The 15,598-nt window shown below is 35.2% G+C and overlaps 1 protein-coding gene across 2 annotated transcripts; it reads left to right on the forward strand.

Moving 5' to 3' along the window:
- Positions 1-85: 85 nt before the first annotated feature.
- On the forward strand, positions 86-14,307 carry LOC136822254 (testin-like). 2 transcript variants are annotated; one of them, XM_067078492.1, is made up of 6 exons: positions 86-187; positions 11,398-11,483; positions 11,799-12,018; positions 12,331-12,570; positions 12,860-13,075; positions 13,313-14,307. In XM_067078492.1, exons 1-6 carry the CDS (start codon positions 140-142, stop codon positions 13,652-13,654), a joined length of 1,152 nt encoding a protein of 383 aa, XP_066934593.1. In that variant the 5' UTR covers positions 86-139; the 3' UTR covers positions 13,655-14,307. The 2 variants fall into 2 exon arrangements, with proteins under 2 accessions (XP_066934593.1, XP_066934592.1); XM_067078491.1 differs by lacking the exon at positions 86-187 and adding an exon at positions 770-879.
- The last annotated feature ends 1,291 nt before the right edge of the window (positions 14,308-15,598 follow it).

Raw genomic sequence — 15,598 nt, forward strand, 5'->3', positions numbered from 1 at the left:
CATAAAAGAAAGGGGCGTCGGATTGTGTAGTAGTTGAGGAGAGTTTTAACATGTGTTAAGCGTTGAAATTGAAGTTGTGTTTGTTGTAATCAAGTATCCATCTCCATTTCAGGTGAAAACATATATATAAAATTCCAAGATGCCGAGTACTGCCGATCAAAACGAACTCGCTAAAGAAGATTTACAGGTAAAGTTTCGGCTTTGTCCGAACGGGTGAATTATTTTTTCACTACAGAAAAAGGGAGCTTGAAGCCCTAAATAGGCAAAAAAGGCCGGGGGGTTACTTAGGCAAAAATGGGTGCTGGGTATGTGCGGGCGGTAAGGTTCGGCTTTTTACCTTTCAAAGTCTCTCTAAGGGGCGCAAAAATCAGAAAAATTTATATTTAGTCTCTATCTCTAAAGGGTAAATTTTTTTATTTAGAGTGTAAAATTTTGTAAAAAGTCTCTCTAAGGATAGGGAATTCTTCAATAATCGAAGGAAATTTTTCAAAAAAGTCTCTCTAAGGGTCATCTTTTCAGCAAAAATTAGTCTCTCTAAGGGTCGCGGTTTTTGGAGGTCGCATCCGCACACATATACCCCTCATCCGCCAACCCTTAGTACCCCCCCCCCCCGAGATAGGGACGTACATGGAGAGATTGGGTTTATTTCTTTTCTCCAGCATGCTATGCAGCATATTTTGCTCGAAATCTCTAAAAAGCTACTGCATGTAAAATTACAAGCTTCTGATTGTTTTATGACCGACCGGGGTGTAAAAAACACGAAAAGAAAAGGGTGCGTAAATAGAGAATATGCGCGAAAAAAAAAACGAAAAAGGAAAAAGCAAAATGGCGGAAGAAGAGGCGGTAGAGAAGGAAGTGATCAAAGCCACTGAGATAACGGTACGATGTTTTTGTTTATCTGAAGTAATTGTTCATTCTCTAGAGCTCTAATCTGATAGTTTAATTAGCCGATAGTTTTAGTATTATCCTGATCAGAAGAATAACAGACAGCATGTTGTGGCTCATGACATACTGTCAGTGAGAAAGTGTAGTTTTCAGAAGTGCGGCTAAATCCTGACAATGCGGATCTATTTTCCACTTCCTATCTCTCGATCTCCTTTTCTATTTTCTAGTTTCTGAGACTTAGTTTCTCATTTCTGACTGAGTTTTCATACCTGTCAATCATTTGTTCATCAATTTCGACCAGTCTAATTTTCGCACCGAGTGGGATTCGAACCACCACCAAAGAAAGACCTTCGGATCCGGAAGCCAGCGCTCTATCCCTTGAGCCATCGCCGCACAGCAAAACCACGCAATTCATAACATTTTATACCAAACTGGCAAAATACGGGGGTAATGTTATTATAATATGGGTAAAAGTACCCCTTTTTTAACCTGACTGAAATTCGAGCCGTTACTAGCAACCCTGCGGGGCCCAAGGCGCCGAGTATGCACCCGGCACAGTGACAAGCCGTTACTAGAAACCCTGGCCCTACATCGAAGACGCCAAAAAATAAAAATTTAAAGTTTCCGCATTGTCAGGATTTAGCCGCTTCTAGTTTTCAGGCCTCAACCCCGTTCATATTCTGTAAACAAAATATTTTTTTAACGTTTTTAAGGTCACATTCTTTTCTGCAAAGACAGCTGGAATTTTTGGAACTTTCTTAAAGCACAGGCCAGTGTTGGGTCATACTCGGGACTTTTTTAAGTTCAAAATTGCCAAGTGGACCCCAGAAAGTTCAGGCCGTAGCATGCCGCCCGTAGGTTAGCTACCTTGGGGTCTTTTGAATTGAATTGTTAATTGAATATATTTTTGCTGCAACGTAGCAGGATAACCCGCTACAAAACTAGCCGTATTGTATAGGGTTGCTAAGCGATCCAGACTCCACCTCAATTCGCAAGTTGCTAGCGAAATAAGAGACACTCTAAAAATCCCTCTAATAAAGCCGCTATAGAGACAGGGTCGTAAGAGCCTTAATGCCAAACACACCACATAATCCACGGCGGCACAACACCCGCCGCCGCCGCCCGCGCATCACTCTTTGTCTCCTTCTAGTTATTCTAGTGTAAATGGTGCCTTAATAAAAAATCGAACGATATTCGTCAAATGATCGAACATTTTTATTCAAATCACGAATCGTCTGTCGAAATCATCAAAACATAAAAATAAAACAAAAACAAAAATGTACAAAGATGGTTTGTTGGTTCTTGGGTAGTTTTGATTTAAAATTCTTGACAAATTCGACAAATTTGATTACCTCCGTACTTCTTTATCATAGAATATCCACTTGATTTTGCAAGGTAGGTTTCGTTCTTATCTGATATTCCGATGGCGGATTAACGGCCGCCCACGCTAAAGCTCTAAAGGGAGCGGGCCAATTTCCCATCGGAGAGGAATGTTAGGTTAGGTTAGGTTTAGTTTAGCTAACCTAAACCTAACCTAACCTAACATTCCTCTCCGATGGGAAATTGGCCCGCCCGTTTATTTCAAATTGAATAACATAAAGAAAGAAACTATGTACATAAGTTTTTAACCATCAGTGGCTCTCATGCTATGTACACTTTGCAAGAAAAATAAATGATTAAAGATCAAAATGTTGGTTCCAAAAAAATGAAAATACAAAATATGGAACAGTAAATGTTAACAGAAATAAAAGAGTTAAAATCTAAGGAAAAAATTTATATCAGAAAATGATAAAATAATAGAAAAAAAGGAAAAAAAACAAAAAACAAAACAAACAAACAAAAAATCAAATTATGTCAAAATGATAGCAAACAACACAAATACTCCAAATAAGAGAGTAAGAAAGATGTAAAGACATGATTCAACAAAGAGATGAAAACGTGAATAAGTACCTAGCTGAGAATTAAAAAAATGTAAGGTCCCTCAATGGGCTCCAAGAGTTTTTTTTTGAGATTATCAGTGAAGACTGATTTGGATTGTTCGATGTCAAAAGTGTCAAGGCAATGTATGTTCCAAAATCTGCAGGAGAGAGCTTTGATAGGAAAGTAACGATTAAGATGGTGAATATGCATGCCACCAAGAGCAGCTTGGCGAGTGCCCTGCTCATGGATTTGATTAGCAAGGTCAAAGATTTTAGATAAATTAGGTGGGAGAAGTTTATGTTTTTCGTTAAAAATTAATTTACAACATTCAAGCTGGTAAAGTTGGTTAATGTGCAGGAAACTGGCTTTAGTTAATTTATGGACGAGATTTATAGCTTTATCTGAAATTTTGATTAAGTCTGACATGCAGGTGAGAGGTGAACCCCAGGCTGATATTCCATATGAAAGATGCAACTGGATGAAACTAAAATAAAGATTAGAAATGAGAGAATTTGGAATTAAGAACTTGGTTGAATGTAATAACAGGGTGTCTACGGGACCTTGAAAACCTTGAAAACCTTGAAAACCTTGAAAATGAACCAACCTTGAAAACCTTGAAAACTATCAATTTTCTGGGAAAAACCTTGAAAACCTTGAAAAATCGTTAAAAACCTTGAAAAGCACTATCCAGTCATTCGAAAAGTAAGAAAAAGTAAAAAACCGCCTGCTGCGCTAAACCTTTATAATATAACATTTAGAGAATTCCATATTTCCCTGTTTCTGTTGCGATTCTGGCGCAACGAATGCAACATATTCTTTTACCATTAGCTGAGTTTTTGTCACTAATTTTATGTTTGCATGAGCCCTAAGAAATCGACTGTTCCCCAATTTTCAAATCGCTTCAGGGCGTCTTGGAATAATGGCCATTCATCAATAACATTTTGAAGATTCCTTAAAACAACTTTTTTGGAAATTGATTTTTGTAAAAAAACAAAATAAAAAACAAGGCATGTTTTAGCCATTTGAAAGAGTCAAAATCAAAATTTTCTCTCGTCGGCGCAAACCATGATTGCGCCTCCTCGGTCACTGTAAACAATTGGTTTTGCTTCTAATTCTTTATTTCTACAGTTGGAAGACTAGGGAGCTGGATTATTTCTCTTTGTAGTGTTGTTCTCGAGAGGGAGATAGGAGTTTAACTGTGGAAGTAATTCCCCAGGCACCAAAAGCAAATAAATTTTATTTGCTGTCCTCTATTCTGAAAAAAAATAAAAAATTCCTGTAAAGAGCCATGTCAACTGAGTTTCAAAAAATCTTGAAAGTGCCAAAGTTTTTGACCTTGAAAAACCACTTAAAAATGACCAAAAAACCTTGAAAACCTTGAAAATTTCGAAAAAAAATCCGTAGACACCCTGAATAAACCAATACCTCTTGATACCTTGAGCTTTACAGCTATGGTCTGGTGAGACCAGTTTAGTTTGTTGTCAATGAGGATACCAAGGTACTTCACCACTTCTTTACATTCAATTTCGATCCCTTGTAACTTTTGATAGGACTAGAATAGAGAAAGTTTGATTTAGCAAGATTTAAACTAAGTTCGTTTGACACAAGCCAGTCACTTATTTTCGAGAGTTCTGTGTTTGTAGTGTCTGTAAGTAAGTGATTTCTTATCCTTATCTTTTAAGAAAAGACAGGTGTCATCAGCGAACTGGACGAATTCAAAAGTTTTAGAGGATTTTAAAATGTCATTGAATGATGAACAGAAGGGGGCCAAGGATTGATCCCTGGGGTACACCACAGTTTATAGTTAATGGGTTTGATAAGGAATTTGAAATTTTGACACATTGCTTCCTGTTATTGAGATAGGAACAGAACCAATCGTTTGTAACTCCTCTCACACCATAGTATTTAAGTTTTTGAAGGAGAATCTCATGACTGACTGTGTCAAACGCTTTTGTTAGGTCGAGGAAAATACAACAAGATTTATATTTCTTAGTGAGAGCCAGAGATACTTTTTCCATGAGATCCAGTATAGCCATGGATGTAGATTTGTTCTTCTGAAAGCCATACTATGAATTATTAAATATTTTGTGTTTTTTAAGAAAAGAAGTTAAGCGCTTATGCATTAACTTTTCAATAAGCTTGTCGAATATTGGAAGAATAGAAATTGGTCGAAAATTTTTTGGGATTGATTGATCTCCACCTTTATAAAGAGGGATTGCCTTAGCCAATTTGAGCTTGTCTGGGAAAACACCTTCATTGAAAGAAGAATTGATTATATTAGAAAGGGGTAATGATATTTCATCTTTCAGGTCTTTGATGATGCGAATCGGAAAGTTGTACATGTCAATAGCTTTTCTGTGGTCGAGAGACTGAATTAGCTTACTTACCTCTTCTTCTGTTGTTTGAGAAAAGAAGAAACTTTTTAGAGGTTGATCCATCTTTTTTCAATATTCAGAGAAATGAGAATTTTTCTTAGGTAGTTTTTTAACGAGTTCTGGTGCTACATTCACATAGTATTTGTTGAAGATTTCACTGATTTCTGCTGGCTGTGTAATAAGTCTCCCATTTTTTAGAACAGATGTTGGTGTTATTGACCTTTTCTTTCTATGTAGAATTAAATTGATAGCATCCCAATGACGTTTGATGTTGTTTTTGTTTCTTTCGAAGAATGATTTAAAGTATTGGTATTTGCTCCTGCGAATTTCATGGTTGATCTTTTTCCTGAGGATATTACGACTTTTCTTGTGTTCCGGATCTTTACTTTTGGAGTGTTTGTAGGAGAGAATATGTTTAGTTTTATCATAGAAATTATATTGTCATTTATCCATGGCTTCGGATCGGAGTTATTTTTCGGTTTAATTTCTTTCAAAGGTGCATATTTATCAATAACTCTGGAGAGATGTTCATGAAATTCGTTAACGTCCTCGCAGTTTGTTATTTTGGTGATTAGGTTTATGTTATGAACCTCCAATATCAATTGCTGTACGTTGTAGTTTGAAAAGTCCCTTCTGAGTAGTGTTTGGTTGTAATAGTTATTGTTATCGATGTTGGTTCTGAGAAAGTTTGGTAGATGGTCAGTGATGGGACACAGAAGATTCCCACTACAATCGATGCTGTCAAAGTCATTGAAGAAGATATTATCGATGAGAGCGTACTTACCTTTGTCATTGATTCTTGTAGGTCCGACAATGTTAGTCAGTCTTTGATGTGCCGCATCCTCAGTCGGGTTCAACAGTCCTTGCCCGTAAACGTGGAAATATTTCAGTTGGACCCGCAAAATTCCATATTGTAAACCTTCCAGATGCTGAAAAATTTTCCCGAATTTCAGAGCTTTAGCGTGTTGGAAGAAAATTTCACCATCTGGGTGCCAGATAAGTTTCGTTCACTAAAAGAGCACTCCTTCCGCCCGCACGACTTGCACGACCTTGCGCGACCTCTCATTGATTGACCTTATTTGCGGTTTGTGTAATTTACGATGCGCGATCCAACGATTCACGATGCGCGATGCACGATCCATGCATATATTATGTTAATTATTCTAATTATGCATTTACAGGTTTTAGTAATCACATATTTTAATTCCTTCTTTTGTATTCCTGGAAAATAAAAGTATGCGCGTATATAATTTAAGCTCAACAATCAAATCACATCAAAACATAAACTTTTTTTCTTTCTTAAAAAAAAACGTTTCTCCTATTAAACCAACCAAATGCATTGCATTGAGACAGGGCGAGACAGGGTTATAAATAAAAATTTACAATGTCGTGGTAAAGTAGGGAAGACGTTTTTTAATGAAGAGCGCGTGTATAAACTCACCTTTTTTGAGAAAGATCAAATGAATTAACTTGATCATCAAACAAAGAAAAAGATCAAATAAATAAAAGCACCAGTTGCTATTGAGTTGGTGAAAGGCTTTTATAAGAACATGCCAAAAGTAATGTAGCCAGTAATTCCTTTTTTACCTTATTCACTGTTCTTAAAAAAATAATAAACGTACAAAAATGAGTTTGTGTTTTGATAAATTTTTCGCGCCAAAACTTTTCTATGACGTCTAAGCTTTTTCTTTCATTTTAAAAACGAGTGAGGCATGCGGCGAACATTTTCTTTCTCTCGCTATCAATTTTTGTTTTTTCTACACAGAAGATATAAGTTATTTTAAATTATGGAAACTTATTCGTGCATAATTAGAATAATTAACATAAATCATGCATGGATCGTGCATCGTGCATCGTGAATCGTTGGATCGCGCATCGTAAATTACACAAACCGCCTTATTTGATATATGATACTTGCTGTTAAAAGTCGAGGGATGATGAAGATCCTTTCTGTCACCGTTCAAACTAATTTTTTTTCATTTACCAGCAAAATAAACATTTAAAACCGAAGAACCACTGCTTATAGATTGCTTAGATGCGTGCCGCCCACGCGGCAATCTGATCAACTTCAGATTCTAATCCGTGTTTCGGCTTCCGGTAATTCTTTTGCTGTTCACTGCTAGGGTACACCATTTTAAAACGGCATTTTTCGCAGTCCTAGCTACCAAATCGTGGCTTTAAGCCAAACCATTCAAGGTCATTTTGATAAAATCATTGGTTTGAAGATGTGATTTATATAGCAAATTTTATAGTAAATTTTCGCTTGGGATAGAAGTTAAAGGTACGTGCACAATATAGCAAAACTGCTTCACTCATAAATTCGCTTCGCAAAAATGTCAATGTCAACACCCAACATCCACCCAATCATCTTAAATTCACTTTAATTGTGCTTTGACTTTCGAAAAAATATTATTTAAAAACTATGAATTTATAGCTTTTCAGTGGGCGTTTTTCTAGCGCTTCGTTGATCCGCAATTTTTGCGTCACACTAACTTTCTCGGCCACTCGTAATAATTATGCATTGCCAAATTTGGTTCTCCATGTCAAGTCAGGATCGATGGTGACGTCACCTAAGCATAAGAAAGAAAGAATTTCGTCAGTTTTATGCATATATTCTATAGACTAGTCAGAATACCTTCTTTTACTCGCGGGATTGATGGTACCTTTTCATAAATGAAGCACAACGGAAAAAAACGAAGCTTCAAAAAGTTTCATATTTCCAGTGAGTAAACAATTCTGACAATTAACGAAATTGATGATGATGGTTTTTTTTTGGCAAATGTCTCGTATTGGGGGTTCTAGTCTTGACCCTTAAGCCTACGCGAGATTGAAGCGTTTGGGTAAACGAGACAAGACTTGAAAAAAGCTAGTGTTTTGAAGCGCTTCCGTGAGATCGAAATATCGCTCTTTGTGACGCACTGCTAAAAAACAAAAAGCCAGCCATATGCAAATTAGTCAAATTTGTCACTCGCGTGGAAAATTACACACTCGTTATTTGTTACCCCATTGGGCGATAGCGGTTAGGCGGCAGGCGTTCTCCAATTCTCCGATCGGCGTTCAGTCATTTTGAATGAAAACTAAAAATTTAAAAAGGGCGCGCTATCAGTGAAAGTTATCGTGACATGTTATGACAGAAAGTATGATTGATAAACTTGGTGGACTTATCAAAACAAATTTGTTGTCAAAGAGATTTAACAGTAAGTGAAAATACAGACCAGATATCAACAGTCCCATGTTTCGACCAATCGTCCCAAGTTAGAGCAGTTGACGGTATGTATGCATATATATGCACTGTACATATCAGATTATAAATACAGGACGGGTCTCCTGTCTACATACAAAATTCTGAGATTGTCTAGAAAAAGTCCAAAAACTGTAAATACGATTATACTGATTATGATTTTTCACATATTCCAATGGGGTTTCCAGGGGTCTGCATAAATATGATATCTAGCCCGGGAATCACCTCACAAAGTTCTAAGATCATAGAGCTTGGTGCATGTAGATTAGTCTGACACAGAATGTTATAAACAATCTGTGTGTGAACTCCTGTTGACAGAATTTCTGAACTTTGGAAACCCAGGCAAACACACATAATCAACTTAGCACAAAAACTTATTCACAAGCTCTAAAGACTACTAAAAACCACATCAAAACATCAGCCACATGTATTTAGACTTCCAGCCAACAGCCATTTTGTTTCTAAATAAATAAGCTCTAAGCCATTTTTTCATGTGTAAATTCTCAATTTTACGTCTTAATTCGCGAAAGTTTATGCTCGCGAAAAATATTTTTCCGTTAAATTTGCGAAAGTAATGTCGTGAATTTCGCGATTTTTCGTCATCGCGAATGTTTGTACACCTAAAGTAATACGCACAAAATCTGGCCAATCAGTCTGAACCTGCATTGCAGGGAAAAATGTCCCTGCAGGCGAGTTACCTGCACCAAGCGTTATTTTAAACAAGCAGCAATCATAATCTAGACTGTGGAAAAGAGTTTAACGCTAGGATTCCCAGGCTAGGTTCTACCCCCTGGAATAATTTCTGGGGATAATTTTCATTTAAAACTTCCAGGGAGGTTGGTGAAAAAATTTCGTCAATTCCCCATTTTTTACATTTTTTTTGGAATAGCCCAATAACCAGTACCTCCAGTCCGGCACATTCATTTTTCCACTTTCATTTTTAACCCATTGTATTTTTTGCAACTGATCACAGCTGTGAGATTTAAAAGTGTTATAAACTTTAAATTTTGACAAGTGACAGATAATAAATATTCGACAAAGTGAAATTTTATTGTTCCGATCCAGTAACCTGATTTGTTGGTATTTTACAGACAAGAGTCTATTAGAGAGTTTAGTTTTAATGCTTTACTTGATAACAAAATCAACCTTTTTATTTTAAAGGATATACCGGGTGGTCTAAAAAACATTTCCATAAATTTCAAATTTAAACATAGATTGCTCTAATTGTGCTATCGACTTTAAATTTTGTATGGGTAAACTTTAACTTATTTCAGGGCACTCCTGAAAATTTCAATATTAGAAACAAATTTTTTGTAAAGTTATGAGGTTTTCTAAAAAAGAGGTCAAAATTGACTTGTTCACAAATTGGTGTCAGAAGTTTCACAAAGTTATCAACCTATTTAGCTCGCCTTCTTTTTACTTTGTCTCTTGACAATTACAATGCAATGTCCTTAAAGTGAAAAATATAGTCATTGCACTGTTACAACCAGAAGTAACAAACTTTGGGAAACATGGGTCTTTAGGTTTGTCCAAAAGCTTGTCAAAAAGTTTCAAGCAACTGGTATAACGAACCAAAGCCACTTCGTTAAACCTTTGGTAAATTGAAGAGGATACAAAGAGTGAAGTCACGTCAGCGAAGAACAGATTGTGATGGGAGACTTGCAGACCCGGTTTGAATGGAATCCACGACTCATTGAAAAGTGCACTTTTGATAAAAAGATGAAAAAGGTTTTTAGCTAGAGGTCCCTCTCAGTCATCCGAATGATCGGGTACATAATGACAGCATGATATAATGAATATCAATAGTTTTACCTTAAAAGAGAAAAAAAATCGCCAGTTAATCCCAAAGGCTCAAAGATTTCCTTCCATGAGTGAAAACTGTCAATGAGCAAAATGGTGGTTGTATCAAATTATTTTATATTTAGACATTAGTATTGGTTGTGATACCATAGATGAATCTGTTGTAAAGAAATTGTTTTATAAAACGTAAACTTTATTGATGTTTTTGAATGATTGTACGAACCATCAAGTTCACGAACAAGAAAGAATTCTAATTGACGTCAGTTTTGACAAGCCAAATTTGACCTCTTTTTTAGAAAAGCTCATAACTTTACAAAAAAGAAGCGGCATGATGGCCCAGTAACATAGCAATAGCTATGTTATATGATTATATAATGATTGGAAAGTGCTATGAACTTAGTCTGCATTTCAAAAACAAAAACAATATAATATTTTTCAATTTTTTTAACCTCTTGCCATTCAAATTTTTAATTCAAATTTAATGAAACTTGAAGATCTCTCATACTTATCAAACTAATCAAGTTTCTAAAACTTAAAAACACAAAGACGGGGATAACTCTCAGACAAGAATTTTATACACGATACGCATCCCCTATATCAAAACATATCAAAGGGGATGCGTGCAGCATATAGACTAGGTTGTGTTGGTGTTTTTTGTCTGGCATATCTGTGACTTAATATCTTCAAAAATTGTCAATTGTCAAAAAGTCTTCAACTTGAAAACCGGTCTTTAAGCTTAACTCTTGCTTCGACTTTTTAATCAAAGACTTCCCTAGCATTACTTTGATAAGTGATTAGATAAATGAACTACGTGATGAAATGAAAAACGTGTTTCAATTCAAAACAATATTTGCAAAAGAGACAAAAGGTTGTCAGTCACATGATGGAATTCGAATTAAATGTAAGAAGTGACAAAAAATTGCTTGATTACAAAAAGATATTTCTAGAAAATTTTATTTTAAATATAAGGTACTTAAAATCCACTAAATGTTAGTTAAAAGAAGGTCGTCGCAGGTGCGTTCTGATGAGTAAAACGAAGAATATAATAATTTGTTATTAAAAAGAAAGAAACAGCAATGTGCAATTTGATATAATACTTGCGGACTGAAACCCTGCAAGATGTCAATTATTCCTTCTCTATCTTGGCTATAAAATTTTGCATTTCTCTTTTTCCAGCACAAATTAGGTCATGAAAGAGGACATGGTGCGGAGTGCTTGAAATGTGGACCAAAATGTGAGGGGCTTGATCTTCATTTTTGGAGGTGAGCTATTATCTATATTGTTTTATAAATATTTCATTTTGTATTGTATTTGGTATTCTGAAATTAAAGTTGTGTTTCTTAGTTGGTCAAAACATACGAGACTTCTTATATAACAACATCTCTGCTTCAATTAATACATCGTTAAATTGAAGACGATAAGAATGGAGAGTATCCTACTTTAAAATGGGATTTTGAACTAAACCTCACACAGTCAAAATACTACACTGAGAATATTAATATTGGAACTGCTTTTACCAATGTAATTTTGAAAATCGTTTTTTATCTCTTATTCAATTCTTCTCTTTTTTTTTCTAGAAAAATCTGTAAGAATTGTTATTGTCGGTATGACGAACATGACGTCAAAAGTGAAGAAGAAATACATCATGGCATTGTCAAAAATATTTTCCGCAAAGAGAGAGGGCTCTCGGATGAAATCGGAAAACTACAAATCTTTGATCCAGAAAAACAACCAGCCATCGCTGAACAAGTCAAGGCGAACTTTATTAAAGTACCTGAAGTCTCCTCACCTTTCGCTGTAAGTACACAGATATCAATATTCATGAGATAAAACATCGAAAACCATGGAAAAGAGTCTGTTCAATAATTAAGTCAGAACAAACTTTTGAGCCGTAATTTTCATATTTTTTCATAAGAGGTGTCTTATGTGAATTTAATCGCGAGGAATATCTTCACACTCGATATTCAACAACACTTCCAAAAAATGAAATGAAATCATTTTCAAAGAATATATTTAAAGTTGATGATGTACTGCAAACGATTCCAAATTGTTCATCTTCTAAGCTACGTTAAAGTTGAGTGACCAGCAGCTTTCTTTCTTCCATCATAGATGTCGAAATATTTGAAACAACTTCCAAAAGAGAAAGATGCATTCCAAGGCGAGGCAGGTCAACAATATCGCAATCACCAACTACAACAACAACTACCAGCACACGATTTCGACCCTGCCTTTTGTAACAAGTTGAGTGACCAAGAAAAAGACCGGATGCAGAAGTTTACGGACGTCCGTGATGATGATGCCGGACAAGGTGCCATCAAAGAAAAAACTGCTAAAGAGAAGACCCACTGGGTTAGTACTTTTTCAAATAAACACGCTTTCTATAAATATAACTATAAAAATATCAGAGCAAGATTTGAAGGAGAAGAATACCTGAATTTGATCGTTTTGAATTAATTGATTAAGAGTGTATTTTTTACAGAAAATTATTTCTATCACATTCACCTGATAGACGGCGCCCCTTAAGTCCTTACTGGTGGTACCCAATCAAAAAAGCGTGACTTAACATACTTCTCTCTCTCGTCCTCCCACACAGTATAGGTTTACTGGAAATGATGCCTCTCTTATGGCTTTCTTATAGAAATGTGAAAAGTGTGGCGAAAACTTGATGATCGGTGAAGTCGCCATATTCGCTGAAAAAGCTGGTAAAGATAAATGTTGGCATCCCAATTGTTTCGTTTGCGATACGTGTCAAGAACTGCTGGTGGATCTGATCTACTTTTTCAAAGACGGAAAGATTTTTTGTGGACGCCATTATGGTGAAATAACACGTGTTCGATGTGCTGCTTGCGATGAGGTAATTATAAATTTTGACTCGTGCGATAATTGTTTTCCTGATTCTGCAATCCTTCTCGTTACCCTAGTTCGATCCCATGAGTTTTTGACAGCTTTTTTATCAGCAAAAAAACAATGGCAGATGTCTAGAAGATCCAATCCTTGCCTGAATTCTATACAAGTCTTCAATTCTTACAAGACTACCAGACACTAATAGAGTTTTGTCAAGGTAGTCAAAGTATCGTTTTGTTTTCTTTAGTTAATTTTCACGAAGGAATACACTCAAGCAGAAGATCAGAACTGGCATTTGCAGCACTTTTGTTGTTTGAAATGTGACAAAATGTTGGGTGGTCAGAAATATGTGGCTCGTGATGGAAAACCATATTGTATGGGTTGCTATGATACTACCTTTGCCAAAACTTGTCAAACTTGTAAGCAACGTATCGCCGCGGATGCGAAGAGAGTTTCATATAAAGACGCTAACTGGCATGCAAGTGAAGAATGCTTCCGCTGTTTAGCATGCTCTGAACCCATGCTCGGTAAACAATTCATTTATAAAAACAAAGACGTTTACTGCTCTGGGGCATGCGCGAGAAAATAGAAGTCGTTCGTATTTAATTTCAATGGTGAGATTGCATACGAGTGATACTGTAAGATTCTTAACTTTCGAACGTCCTGAAATGTCCTCTCTCGCCAATCTTTTCTTACTGATTTGTTCTAAAAGTGCATACAATTCTCAAGGATAGCTCAATACGGTCTATTAACCTATTGATGGGATTGTGTACAATTTCGAACAGACTTTTGCAAAATTTATTATATTGAGTTTATATATTTATTGGATCAAATTATAAAATCCTTTTTACATTTTGGTCGCTAGTCGATTATAATCAATTTGTGTGTGTTTATATTATTTGGAATATTTTATTTTTGCTATGTTACTATTGCATATCACCTCCTTAACACTTAACACTGAAAATCCTTTTCAAGACAACACTTGAATTAGACAAAAACTTTGCAGTCAAAATGTCGCTCTGCAAGATAAGCCAGTCGAATATTATTTTTGTTCGGTTCAGAATGAGTAAGAAGATATTAATGCTTAAACCTGTAAATATATTTGATGTAGGGAATAGATTTAGATAATCACTTTTTTTAGTTTTGAATTTTATTTTAATTTTCTTGTACTTCATTCTCATACGGGCAGGCACTTTTATCTACAATTAATCAATTCAAAAAAGATTGAAAGTTTGAAATGGAGTTTTATAATCTCGATCTTTTGTCTCGTTTTCACCTTGGCCTAAAGATAGAGATTCACAAACCATTCTTGCCAGACCGAATCATATTTCTTTAAGGACAGACCATTTCGACATCTAAGATTAAGAAATCACAAGACTTGCACAAAGTTCTCCATAGTTCCAACAAAAGGGCTTTGAATCGACTCAAAAAGTAAAACCAGTCTATCTCAATATAATCTGCAGCAGAGCCCAAAAGGTCCGGAGTGGGATATTATCAAAAAGAATTAGTAGTAGATTAAAAAAAAGAAGAAGAACAAGAAAAACATCAACTTCTACAATAACTGTGATGTAATTCCCGGGTGTGTTTCTCTCTATAAAGTGAATTTTCTTGAGGTCTACAATTTTAAAAGAACCAATTTTTTTCATTGAAAGAAGAAAAATAAACTTTAAATTTGATGGGTCATTCATTAAATTCGGTTCATTAGATCAAACGTTATGCTCTATCGAATCGAATAAAAAGTTACTTTTCAGAAAGTGCTTGAAAACATTGACAATTGACCTATTGACCTGTCAAATCTTTATATTTGAATGTGTTTTCACGAATTTATCAGATTTTTTCGGCATTTTCCGACGGATTTTCTTCCTTTCATTGAAATTCAACGTTGTATCCTTATAATAATAACAAAGGTCACTTTGACAGATGATTAGTATATGTAATCACATGATAACGAGTGTAATTCGAGAATAATTGTACGAGTGATTTTTTTGTTATTAATTTTGCGAGTCCGAAAGGACGAGAAATTCGAAACAAAAAAATTACGAGTGCAATTTTCGAATTGTACGAGTTATTATATTATGTGATTACGAGCTAATCGCGCGCACAACTTGTTTCACTACTTTTCCCCGTTAGGAAAGTAAATTACACTGAAAGTTTTACATTTTTTTCTTTTATTAAAGTTTATAGATTTTCTTTCTCACAAAATGAAATTCGAATGCAATTAAAACGTTCGATCGGTTCGATGAAAAAAAAAATGTAAGAAAAAACATTTAAATCAATTTTGTAAACATTGGCGCGTAAACATTAGCCTTTTTTGTCTCTTAATCCAAGGAACTTGCTTAATCTTTTATATTATATTGAGACAGACGTGTTTGTCGGTGCTAATAGTACAGAATGTAGAATATTTTCAAAATCGTTAAGATATTTTGAAATATAGGGCGTTTTGTAAATTTGAAAATTATGTCTAAATATTTTTAATTAAATTTCTCCCCTAATTAAGCAACTAAATCTAAGCTTTCTGAAGCCTTTTACCTCT

Source organism: Clytia hemisphaerica, unplaced genomic scaffold, assembly GCF_902728285.1.
Source record: "Clytia hemisphaerica strain Z4C2 unplaced genomic scaffold, Clytia hemisphaerica genome assembly, whole genome shotgun sequence".
NCBI lineage: Eukaryota > Metazoa > Cnidaria > Hydrozoa > Leptothecata > Clytiidae > Clytia > Clytia hemisphaerica.

Coding starts and splice junctions, on each gene's coding strand:
- LOC136822254 (XM_067078491.1), top strand. CDS start 790: ATGCGCGAAAAAAAAAACGAAAAAGGAAAAAGCAAAATGGCGGAAGAA. Junction 11,484..11,798: donor CTTGATCTTCATTTTTGGAG/GTGAGCTATTAT, acceptor TTTTTTTTCTAG/AAAAATCTGTAAGAATTGTT. Junction 13,076..13,312: donor GATGTGCTGCTTGCGATGAG/GTAATTATAAAT, acceptor TGTTTTCTTTAG/TTAATTTTCACGAAGGAATA.